At 34.7% G+C, this 11,787-nt stretch overlaps 3 protein-coding genes across 7 annotated transcripts; 2 read left to right on the top strand and 1 right to left on the bottom strand.

The window, feature by feature from the left end:
* Positions 1-2,031, bottom strand: LOC18056115 (tRNA-specific adenosine deaminase 2). Its single transcript, XM_006453189.2, has 8 exons — positions 1,749-2,031; positions 1,602-1,639; positions 1,329-1,395; positions 1,054-1,213; positions 872-968; positions 623-726; positions 312-402; positions 1-185 (listed from the first exon to the last, which is right to left on the bottom strand). Exons 1-7 carry the CDS (start codon positions 1,812-1,814, stop codon positions 359-361), a joined length of 576 nt encoding a protein of 191 aa, XP_006453252.1. The 5' UTR covers positions 1,815-2,031; the 3' UTR covers positions 1-185; positions 312-358.
* Positions 2,032-2,283: 252 nt separating this feature from the next.
* On the top strand, positions 2,284-10,018 carry LOC18056114 (mitotic-spindle organizing protein 1B). Of its 3 annotated transcripts, XM_024178632.1 has the most exons (3): positions 2,284-2,496; positions 3,590-3,817; positions 9,964-10,018. In XM_024178632.1, exon 2 carries the CDS (start codon positions 3,592-3,594, stop codon positions 3,811-3,813), a length of 222 nt encoding a protein of 73 aa, XP_024034400.1. In that variant the 5' UTR covers positions 2,284-2,496; positions 3,590-3,591; the 3' UTR covers positions 3,814-3,817; positions 9,964-10,018. The 3 variants fall into 3 exon arrangements, with proteins under 3 accessions (XP_024034400.1, XP_006453249.2, XP_024034401.1); XM_006453186.2 differs by lacking the exon at positions 9,964-10,018 and having other exon boundaries at positions 3,590-4,024; XM_024178633.1 differs by lacking the exons at positions 2,284-2,496; positions 9,964-10,018 and adding an exon at positions 3,180-3,227 and having other exon boundaries at positions 3,590-4,024.
* LOC18056113 (protein CHLOROPLAST IMPORT APPARATUS 2) lies at positions 7,286-11,123 on the top strand. Of its 3 annotated transcripts, XM_006453183.2 has the most exons (3): positions 7,286-9,431; positions 9,959-10,111; positions 10,901-11,123. In XM_006453183.2, exons 1-3 carry the CDS (start codon positions 8,337-8,339, stop codon positions 10,979-10,981), a joined length of 1,329 nt encoding a protein of 442 aa, XP_006453246.1. In that variant the 5' UTR covers positions 7,286-8,336; the 3' UTR covers positions 10,982-11,123. The 3 variants fall into 3 exon arrangements, with proteins under 3 accessions (XP_006453246.1, XP_006453248.1, XP_024034399.1); XM_006453185.2 differs by lacking the exon at positions 10,901-11,123 and having other exon boundaries at positions 9,959-10,278; XM_024178631.1 differs by lacking the exons at positions 9,959-10,111; positions 10,901-11,123 and adding an exon at positions 9,594-9,866.
* Positions 11,124-11,787: the final 664 nt, after the last annotated feature.

Below are 11,787 nucleotides of genomic sequence, written 5' to 3'. Positions count from 1 at the left end.
TTAGTGCAAACTAATTTATTGGTATATAATGTAAAGATAATGTAACTCAAACACAATGGAGAAACTTGATACGAACTGGAAGATCGATTTACATTTACTTTGTGTCATGCTGATAGCCATCTCATCAACCATATGTCTCTTCTCTTCCTGAAAGCCAGCTCGAATGATGCATTCACAGCACATGCCTGAGATTTCACATGATGATAAATAAAATTGACCAAAACATTAAAAAATAAATAAAGGAAAAAAAGAGAGAGAGAACAAAGCTAAAGTAGTAAAAATTATTAAGCTGCGGCAGCAATATAACAGACCTTTGTGTGCGTCTCTCTCTCTCTCTCTCTATATATATATATATATTTCAATTCATTGCCTGGTGAACAAGAGGCCTATGCGGTTTTGGAGCTGAATTCAAGCAGAGATTAGAATAAAGAAACATTTTAAAAATAAAAATAAATCAGAAAAAGAAATGCAGAAAATGATCTATTCCTTTTAAGCTAAACAGCTCCATAAGGTGACTATTTTCTTTCATGCTCTTTAGAACAAAAGAAAACATTAAAATAGCAGTACACCTCTCTTCATGCTACCATATGAAGCCTAAGTTTAAGATAAGACATCTATATACCATTGGGGTTCCCTTGTTCATAGAAACTTCGAAACAGAGAGACTGCTTCCGATGCCATTACTCCTCCTGTACATTTGAAACCTTTCCTTCCAAGAACATCACCACTAAAAAAAAGTTCAGAATATTAAAAATTGTAAAAGACAGGAACAGTTAACTCTATTAAATTGCATGATGAATTGCAGATGTTTAACCACGACAAGATCAGCACAAACGAAAATGTAGTTTTTGATCCTAGGTTAAAAAGTAAACCTATTCAGCATCTTAGAGTCACTCAAATGCAGAGACAGTATCGATCCACATCCTCCAAATTTCTCATTTGCACATCCATAGTATACTTCCTTTATACCTAAAAAAGAGGTGATCTAAATGTTAATAAGACCAACAAAAAGGGATTAGCTTTTTGATATTATGATTCAAAGAGGATCGTATACCAAGAATCGATAATGCAGCAGCACACATAATACATGGTTCACATGTTACATAAAGACAGCATTTCGAGAATTTTTCAGCAATCTCTGACTGTGAGAGTCCATTTTTCTGCCACTGGTCAAGAAGAACATCAATAGCTTCCATTTCTGCATGCCTTGTAGCCTGCAGCAAAAAAATTAGAGTGAAACCTATACAATGTGAAAAAAGATACTAATTAAAACTAGATATAAATAAATAGGAAAGTTAAAAGAGAGGAAAAAAAAATTCATGTTCTTACGTTTCTTGTCTCAGTAGTTCGATTTCGACCAGCAGCAATGACCTTTCCATCTTCCAGAATCACACATCTAATCAATAAAAATAGTTCAAATGATGATCAATGAAGCCAAAAATTCATGCTCTTGACATATGCAAGAGCAATAAACAGAAGCAAAGTATGAGGCATGTCTCCACAAAACGGCACAGATTTGGAAACTTGTTCTTTAGAATCAAATAAGATAATATTCTAGAAGTGGCATGCTTGAAACAATGACAAGAGTTATAAGCATCTTACCCAACTGGCACTTCAAGGGAGTCCAAAGCAAGTTTTGCCTGACACGGAAAAAAGAATCATGTTAAAAATGCAAAGTAACGGGACCAAAATGATATTTTGCACGAAAGTAAAAAAGGTCTAATTTCTATACAGAGTTATACGCATTACCTGTTGTATTGCAAGATCCATGAATGCAAGAGTATCAGGAGACCACTCTTCCCCAGAAGAAGCCATCTATAAATCAACTCTCACAAGCATTTCATCAAACACTTTGCATGCATCACAACACAGTCTATACAATCTAACAGTTACTGGCTACTCATAAACGAATTAAGCAAAAATTTAAAATAAAATAAAATGAAAGAGATTTATATATAAATGTCAGAGATTTGCATACTACGCTGGGAATTTTCTTTGGGAGGATTTTATTTAACTTCTAAGTTAAAAATAGATGACTTCAAAATTCTCTTATTTGTATCGCAAAAGATCCGTGAAAGTACAAGATTACCCCTAGAAAATACAAGTCGAAGCAAGGGTGGGCATCGAATTTGGATTTGGCTTCGGATCTGATTGGAAATCATTTGTCCAATACGATGGGATTTATTTCGGATCGGATCGGATCAGATCGAATTCAGGTCAATCCGAATAATCCGATCGGATTGCAGTGCCACTTAAAAAAATATACATATATAAGCCGAAATTAAATGAAAACAGCCCAGCCGCGCGACTACAAAACAAACCAATCGACGACCACAAACCGCACCCACGGGCCACCACCTAAAGCACACGGCGAACCACGCCGCCGACGACACAAACCGAACCCGTCTTGATCGACGTCCAGCCTCCACGACGTCCTCCAGACCCACGACGAGCAGCCGACAGCTACAGCAACCTCGCGAGTCGCGACTTGTTGACGGTAATCCACTAATCCCGACGCATAACGACTCCCGACGATTTGTTTGTATTGATCCGATCCCGCACGCATTTTATTGTTTTTCATTTTACCTATACGTCGCATTGTGGACTCAGTTGTTACAGTTTGGTTAGCAGTCAGAGATGGTTAATGAAATTCTTTATCCAGTGCTGTTCTCGTGTTTTCAGTGTATTAATTATTCGTGAGAACATTAGGGATTTTTTTTAAAAAAAATTCTTAGAATCTATTCTGTAGTGAAGTAATGCATCCTATCTATGAAGTGTTTGATTGTTGTGCTGGCATTAGATGGGAGTTATCCAGAAAGTTGAAATCTTTCCACTTTCTTTCTCTATGTTAATTGTTAACTTTTTTTTTTCAGTTTTTAAACTGCGACGTAATGCAGGATTTTTGGAACCGTCAAGTTCTTAAACAAAAAGGGGACTAGCATTTCTGCGCTATGCTGTTCTTATTATTATTTTATTTTTTTATTTTTTTAACTCAATACGGACCGATCCGAATCCGAATTTATCCGGAATATTCATCCGATCCGGATTTGATCCCGTTTATGGATTTTTCCAATCCAAATTATCCGAAATCTGATCGGATTTGGGATCCGAAATTTTCCAAAAGCTTCCCTAAAGAGTAATTTCAGCATCAATCCAAATTTCACTACTTGATTCAGTTTCCAAAATTCGAATCTTTTGCTTTGTCATTTCTCTTCCGCTCTTCGACTGGTACGTTTCTTATTATTATTATTTTTTTATAATTTTGAATTATTTCATTTTTATTTTCATTTATACTTTAATTGATTTAATGCGGTGGTAGTATGTCTATCCTTACCGGTACTTCAGAATTTAAATCAATTTTTGTGATTATTTTTGCGCGCGAGTTTTCAGTTTCGATATTTGTAATCACCCCCTTAGGGTTTCTGATTCGTGCATTGATGTTTCAATTGATTCAATCAAGTAGATTTCTGTTATAGTGTTTTTTTCCTTTATGAAATCAGAGAATCAAATGTAGGTTTCATTTTGTAATGTAGGTATATTTGGGAAATGTTTTTAAATGAATTTTTTTTTCTTTTTTTAAAATTTTGTAGATATGGATCCTGAGGCTGCAAGAACTGCCCGTGAATCCTTGGACCTTGCATTTCACATGTCAAACATTCTCGATACAGGCCTTGATCGTCACACTCTCTCAATCCTCATTGCCCTCTGTGACTTGGGTGTTAACCCTGAGGCTCTTGCAGCTGTGGTCAAGGAACTCCAACAAGAACCCTCTCCCTCGCCCCCAATGTCTACCGCGCCATCATCCATACCTTGAATAGGTTTGTCTTATTACTTAATCATGATTGTCAAATTGTGAGAATAGGTAGATTTCATGCTATGTATTAATAGCCTCTTTGATAGTATCAGAGATTCAATTTGTGTTTATTCATGGATCTGTGTCTTTTATTCTCCTATTGCTATATTCTTGATTTGTTACTCTGGGATTTATTTTCTTTTGGCGTCTGTTATTGAAGCCTGGTTTACACTGTGGAACTGCCTAGATATAAAATTGAATGTGTAAAGTCACAGTCAACCAATAAAAACATGCACACATTCGCAAACATTTTACCTTGGTCTAAAAGAATTGAAAGAGCTTGGAAGTCCAAACCTTTGCCCTTAGCCCAACTTTCTATTCAAATGGGTTTGAAAATATGGCCCCAAAACCTAACCTTCAGAAAGAATTCAAATTCATGATGTGTTTGGAGCATGGAGTAAATCTGAAAGAGTATGTCATATGAGATTACCCATAACTTGGACCATAAAAGGATAAGACACATATGGTCCCCAACTGTTACCTTGGAGTACATAGTTGAATGAAGAGCAACAAATGGTGCCCCAGTTGGTAGTCCAGAGGGCACCCTAGCTTATGTATGTGAAGAGAATGGGTATCCATTTTCTTTTCAAGGATAGGCTAAGTCGGCAGCCAAGATTAGTCTTAGGAGATTATATCTCTTATCTATGTTATGAAAGAATGGGCCGTTTGTTTTGGAACTTTTCATGTCTAAAAATATTTCAAAGCATGGATGTCTCTGTTTTGATTACTATAGATCCATTTGCTTCTTCCACTGGTGCTTCGTATGGTTGTAGTTGTTTTGCATTAATTAAAATATTGCCAAGCAAATAAGCAAGTTTTTCTTTTAATTGTCAATTTTTGCTTCTTTTTACATTAGCTATACCAAATTTCCTATACGCATGCTGCTGCTTACAGCTGCCGAATAAAGAGAAAAATCTTTCATCTCAAGGCATGTTTGATGCCATAAGCAGTAAGAAACAAAATTATAGTCTCTTGTTTTTAAATTTCCAACTGTAATATCAAACCGACATTTATATATATACACATATATCTCCCAAAAAGTTCTCTAACATACTATACATACAACCTTTACTATTATGTGCCAAAAGCAACACAAGATTTCGTAAATGCTCTAAAATAGACTGTCTAAAACAAGTTAAGAGCTCTCAATTTGTTGAAGATAATATACTAGATTGGTGTATATTTTTGTCATTTATCTACCTAGTTTGGCATAGTTTTAACTTTCACTTATGGCAATATTTGTGCAGTATCTTTGGATGAATTTTTTTTTGTTTCGGAGACCCTTTATTGGTTGTGGTTTTAATATTGAAAATCGTGATATGTTATTATAGGATTTTGACATGTCGTTGTAATAACATGATCTAGCACTGTGCTAGAGTTACGTGAGTATATGGATATTAATGAAATGACAGTTAAAAGTCTTAGCTGATTTGTTTTTTCTGGGTGGTAAGAGATGATAATTCTCGAACTGGGCAATTGGATAGACAGAGAAGAATTACACATTATATCTATAATGAAATTTCTAGTTGTAATGTTATCCAATTTTGATGGCTGTGATATTTTCGGGTCACACATTTAAAGATAAGGTATTGTCAGAGTTGTGAACGTGATTTCAGGATATGTACTCATACTCCTGTGGCCACAATAGAAAGGATCTGCCTGTGACCAAATTCATCCTTAAATTTCAAAGTCTGTACTCTGTACACGTAGGCTTTGACTTTACCTCATCATTTCGCAATATTAATAAATATTATGACTTTGAAATTAATTTTAATTTATTGATAATGTTAAGAACTGTTAATTTATTTCAACATACAGAACTTGAATTCTCTAAATTATGCTAGAGGAAAAATCTTATGACTACTAGTCCTCAGAGTGTTAATTTGGTCATATTATCTTAATTGAAATTTCATATTGTTTAATAGCTGGTTAAAATAGTTCATAGCCTTTCTGTATATTTCTGCAATTGAAACACTTGAAACTCAGAAGCAAGTAAAAAGGGGGGGAAAAACCATTTTAGGAAATTAATAATTTGTCAAATCTATGAAACAACAAAGACCAAAAATCCATGTTACAAGTGTCTAGGATATCTTCAGAAATATCTAAAACATCCAGGAAATGATAAATAAAACTTAAACTGGAAAATATAGAACGTGCATTGACACTTGCACTTTTTTATTTTCTTTCATTAATTTTTTTCCCATATCGAACAGTCAATTCAGACAATATAAAATATATATATGGAGAGAGAGAAAAAAAAAAGTCTTTTCCTAGTGTGCACATTTTTATTATAGTGAAGTATGAGAGTAAAATACAAAAAATATAAATTTTAATATGTTCGAGACTTTATTTTTTTATCTGTCAGTAACATTTTTTTTTTAATAAAGTGAAGATGTTCTTATTAAAAAATTATTATTATTATTATTTATATATATATATATATATATATATATATATGTATGTATGTATGTATGTATGTATGTATGTTGTATGTAATTGGAAGTGGTTATCTACTCTTTTTCCATGTTTGAGAGAGAGGATTTTTATTTACATAAGTGGTAAAACGCGGGTAAACTGCTTCTTTATTTTGAGCAGTTAGGATTATATGTATACCACACATAATTGAACTAAATCAAGCTAGATTGGGACTTTGGGCGAGAGATTTTTGTTATTATTATTATTTTTGAAGAAAAGAAAACAGAAGATGATGGATTGATGATGCAAATTAAAGATAAAGCTAGCAATTGTAATCACAAAGCCAATGAACATAATAACCCCAACGTATGAGGGCCATCTGCCACACATAAACAAGCGAAAGACTCCAAAAAGGTTCAAATCATTTCTCCACCCTACTAACATCCAAAACCGCGGCCCCCCCTTGCGACGTAGATACACGTGATAACCCTCCAACCAATGAAGCGCATGCCACATCAGCCCTAAAAAATCTATCTTCACCAATGCCATTTTGCCACGTCAGCAGATAAGAAACCTTTCCAATAAAAATAAAATCTCTTAAGGAATTTGCAGGTGGTATGGGTGGCAAATTTGGCATAATCTAACCAGAGACATCCATGCCCGCCCATGAACATGATGAGGATCAGGAGCTTTTGGTCGAAATTGTCCTTTTTGAAAACCCTTGGGATAGCAAAAATGCCATTGACATATGTATATTCTTTTATGTTCTATTAATGGTTTATCATTGATGACCATAGTATGATTTTAAGTAAAAATTGTTAAAAATAAGGAGTTATGATTCAAATTTCACGATTCTTTCTTTTTCTTTTCTTTTAAGCTCATTTTTGGATGCTTATATGCTGAGCATTTTTTGAAATATTCTCAAAATAATTTTGGAAAATCAATTCTTAAACTTTTAAATTATACGAAAATAAAAAAGGTCAATTTTGATAAGTAGAAAGCCTTAGGAGAAGGCCGATACAGTAAAATGGAACTAAGGAATATAAAATAATTGAACCCAGAACTAACACAGAAGTAAAAGAGATAGCAAATCAGAGTAACGAATTGTACTAGTGACGAGTGAGTGGTCCTACAGGCTACACCAACGACCAGAGACTACTGAAACACTAGCATTGTCCCTTCTTCTGTTCTCATCTCTTTCACTCTTTACACATACATAACCCCAATCTTTCAGAATTCCCCCTCAACGGATCTTTTCCCATTCATTCTCGTGACCTGCCTTCTCCCTCGTCTAATCTCTCTCTCTCTCTCTCTCTTAGCTTTTTATATAAATATATATATGCACAGATGGTTTTTCTTCTCCTTACTTGGTTTACTTACCTTTCTTAGATTGTTTTGTTTCTCCTTCCCTTTTACTCCAAAATTCTCTCATCATAGCAAAATATAACTCCTTTGCTCATCTGGGCATTTCTTGGATTTTGCAATTTCCTTCATTTCTTCAGGGTATTTGTGGGTTTGAATTTGTTTCTGTAATAGGGTTCTAGGTCGTTCTTATTTCTAATTTATTACTTTTGTTTTTGGCCCTTTCTTCTTCTACTTTATATTCTACAACTTTTTTTGTTGTGGCACACTTTTTACTTTTTAGGGTTCAGGGTTTTAATACTCATTTCATACAGAGGACTCAAAAGGCTCTTTCTTTCCTTGCGAATTCAAGGCAACAAAAGGAAAAAAACAAAAGGTTCAGTTTTAAACTTTTATTTCAATTGGGTATGTTTTTTCTTTTCCTACCAATTATCTGAATTCTGCTTCTGCTTGATTATTTCTGATTTGGGTTTTTATCAAGTTTCCAAATTTCTTTTTCCGCGCTTTAACTGTCATCGGAGCTTGAATTCTCACTAAAGCTCATCCCTTTCTTGCCAATTTTGAAGAAAAAAGTGAACTTTTACCTTTTCTCGAGTGAATTCTACCCAGAATTCAACCTTCAAATGTTGTCCCAACTTTCACTTTCGTAAGACAAAATAGTTAAATTAGCATCAAATTTTAGTCCTGTACTTCAAACTGTACTAAAAATGTCTTCCTATTTGAGTGGAGGCGGAAGAACCTATGCGCTAGACTTAGAAATCATAAAATCCCCATCCCATTCAACAGGAACCTCACACACATCATCATCCCCTTCATCAACTCTTTCAGAAGCAAGCAATTCCCCTCTAGCAATCTCCACACGAAAAGCTCGTACCCCACGGAAACGCCCCAACCAAACCTACAATGAAGCCGCTGCCCTGCTGTCCACAGCCTGCCCCAACATCTTCTCCACAAAGCACTTGACCAATTTAAACAAATTCACCACCAAGCCTCCTGACCACCGCCACCGCCACCAACAGCAAGAACCAAATCAACAATTCTTTGATGAATCCTCCGAACTGTTGCTCCCTTTCCGCGTTATTGATGACTCCGGTTTCTTGCTTCACCAACCAATCCTGGACAAACCCAGATTCCCATTGGAGCCAAAAGTAACAAAATTTTGTGAAAATAAGTTGTCATGTCAAAATAGTGGTGAAGTTGATTTCCAAGGGGCTAATCACAATCCAATGGAAGTTCAGATTTCTAGTGAGTTTGATGAAGATTTTGATGCTGAGTCTATTATTCTCGATGAGGAATTTGAAGAGGGTATTGATAGTATAATGGGTAACTTGAGTGTCAAGAAAGATGCAATTGAGTCCGATGCTGGTCCTGGCCAAGTTCATAATAGTAATTGTTGGTATGGAAATCCAATGGGAATTGGATTTGGCGGGAAACTCGAACTCGGATTCGGAATGAGAAGTGGAATGAAAGCATTGAGACAAGTTGATGAAGGCAATTGGTGGAATTTCCCGATTGATGTTCTTCAAATCTCTCCCAAATTCAACAACAGTAGCGGTACCGGTAATAGTAACAGGAAGGGTTCCTCGGAGAAGAGGAAAAAGAAAGTCGGAAAAGAAAAACCAGTAGCTGAATCCAAGGTTTCGGAATTGCCTGCCAAAGAAGAAAGTCCAATTCCCAAGGCTAATTCCGGTGAGCTGTTATTAAAGCTGCAATACGACGACGTTTTGAACGCTTGGTCCGGCAAAGGATCGCCGTTTTTAGATGAAAGTTTGGCCCCCGATGGGCAAGGAAACGATGTCTCTGTACGTTTTCTCATCTCCCGCCGGCGAATTATAATTCATGTTTTATTTATTAATATTTTGAATAAAGTACGTAGATATAAAATTAAGATTACTCAAGTTTGATTATTATTTTCTACCCATTTTCGTATATTATTATTTATTAGATTTTGTTGTTTTTTAAAGCTCCAGGTGTGCGGACGTTTTCAGCTTGTCTGTGGTAGTGGGACCTTTTAAGTTATTATTTCCTTTCTGAAACTAATCAGACGGCGGACTTGGGATTAAAATATTTTTTTAATGACCCAAAATTTGTTTTTCTGTTTTTGGTTCTTGCCTTTTAAAGAGAGGGCAAGTGAATGAATCTCTCTCTGAGACAAACTTTGCGTTCTTAAGGATTTTGAACGGAATGTGTACGAAAATGACAGGATTTTATTGAAATTATGATGTGATTGATGATTATGATGGTAGTACGTACATTAGATGCTGCGGTGGTGCGGAGCACTGAATCATTTCTTTTTTTATTTTCCTTCTTTTCCCTAATTTTGGGGCAGGCCAGGCTGGCGCAGATTGATTTGTTCTCCGACGGTGGATTGAGAGAGGCTAGTGTGTTGCGCTACAAAGAAAAGCGGCGTACGCGCCTGTTCTCTAAGAAGATCAGGTACCAAGTCAGAAAAGTCAACGCCGATCGTCGGCCCAGAATGAAGGTATAAAATTGCACCCATGTTATCCCATTGCTTTGTTTACTTAACAGTTGGGTTGTACTGTAATACCAGATGGGGTAATTAAAAATGACACGTGGCTTGTTTTGAAGACTCGTTTAAATTTACCATTTTCTCTTCCCCCGCCGCACATTTTTTGGCCTTTTGTGATTTCTTTGGTCATTTGATTTGATGGCCTAAAATTTCACATGAAATATCTCAGGATTAGATCATTATCTGATCTCACACGTATTGAGTTACCACGTCAGGAAAACAGAACTCTGATGCAATTATATCTTCAAATTTGTCCAAGGTTTTGAATCTTTTTTTTCCATTATTGAAAAAAAAAAAAGAAAAAGCTTTTTTTTTTTTTATGCAAGCTTTTTCTTGAATTAAAATGGTTAATAAAAATTAATTTTGTTATTTAACTATAAACCATTGTTTAAAACATGTGACATGTTTTGGTTTCTACTACAAATTGACTACCGAGCAATGATCTCACTTCATTGCCGAAATTGAATTGGGTCAAGCATAGTTAACAGCATTATCAATTGAATCACTATTACCACTGTTTTCTTTTTCTTTTTTTTTTAGTGAATAGTTATAATAATAATCACATAAATTATACTAATTTGGTACAAATTAGATCGGTTGACTCCCTACGCGCGAAAGTAGAGTCATACATCTAAAACTACAAATTTTGTTTAAATTTTAAACTAAAGCATGTCATATTATATATGCAAACAATGCTTTTACTAATTTAAAAAAATTATATTTTTATGCAATGTGCGACAGGGGCGTTTTGTGAGACGGCCAAATTCAAATGCTCAAGATGAAAGGGGGAAGAAGAAAGTCGTCATGCTTTCTGATTTATGAACATGGCCAACTCTTTTCTTCTTCTTTTTGTTGTTTTGATTACTTTTTTTTTTCTTTCTTTTGTTTTTTTTTTTTTCCCTTTCCCTTTACACTAAAAAAGCTAAGGAGATGAGGACTACTTTATAGAAGAGTGATGAATTAGAGATATAGGCCAAATGATTTTGCCTTGTTCTAATTAATTTCTAAATATATATAGTTCTCTTTGTTATCTAGCCTTTGTCATATGCTTTTTGTTTTCTACTTTGTCCCAAAATTACATGTATGCTGGCTTCAATAGTAGCAATGAAGTGAAGGGCATATGTTAATTGGATTCAATTGAGAATTGACTTGCGTAAGAACTAAGAAGCGAAACAATGAAATGGCAAATGTGGGCTGATGTTGATCAAGAATAATACCCACAAGCTTACAAGCCCATCAAGAATTTTTTTTTTTTATGGCCCGAAATCTCCAAGTTTTACATGCATGCGCGTATTGTTTGCCTTAATTAATTTTTGTGCATTGTAATAATTATTTCATTTTCATCTTAATAACCTTATATTTTTATTATCAGAAAAACAGAGAAAAATAGTGTAAGAGACGAGTAAAATATAAGAGGAAAAAAAATGCAAAACATGATAAAATCAAAAAATTGTAAAAGAAATAACAAAAACTCCCAAATAAGACACAATTCTTTATGGGAAATTTACTCATTTGAGCACTTTCCAACTTTTAATATCAAAAAAAATCTCACTTCATTTTTTCTTATAATAGCAACCACTTACAAAGCTTTCTGATCAAACTACCCTTAAATTCTCAAAATAAAACAA

This window comes from Citrus clementina, unplaced genomic scaffold, assembly GCF_000493195.1.
Source record: "Citrus clementina cultivar Clemenules unplaced genomic scaffold, Citrus_clementina_v1.0 scaffold_1, whole genome shotgun sequence".
Classification (NCBI taxonomy): domain Eukaryota; kingdom Viridiplantae; phylum Streptophyta; class Magnoliopsida; order Sapindales; family Rutaceae; genus Citrus; species Citrus x clementina.
The sequence above is the reverse complement of the archived record's forward strand: the minus strand, read 5'-3'. Positions and strand labels throughout refer to the sequence as shown.

Bases quoted from the DNA above. Each gene is read 5' to 3' on its own strand.
- LOC18056115 (XM_006453189.2), bottom strand. From the start codon at position 1,814: ATGGCTTCTTCTGGGGAAGAGTGGTCTCCTGATACTCTTGCATTCATG. The intron at 1,214-1,328 runs GTAAGAACATGA...TTTTTGCTGCAG, and splicing joins GAACTACTGAGACAAGAAAC to GCTACAAGGCATGCAGAAAT. The intron at 969-1,053 runs GTATACGATCCT...CCTCTTTTTTAG, and splicing joins TGCTGCATTATCGATTCTTG to GTATAAAGGAAGTATACTAT.
- LOC18056114 (XM_024178632.1), top strand. From the start codon at position 3,592: ATGGATCCTGAGGCTGCAAGAACTGCCCGTGAATCCTTGGACCTTGCA.
- LOC18056113 (XM_006453183.2), top strand. From the start codon at position 8,337: ATGTCTTCCTATTTGAGTGGAGGCGGAAGAACCTATGCGCTAGACTTA. The intron at 9,432-9,958 runs GTACGTTTTCTC...ATTTTGGGGCAG, and splicing joins GGCAAGGAAACGATGTCTCT to GCCAGGCTGGCGCAGATTGA. The intron at 10,112-10,900 runs GTATAAAATTGC...AATGTGCGACAG, and splicing joins ATCGTCGGCCCAGAATGAAG to GGGCGTTTTGTGAGACGGCC.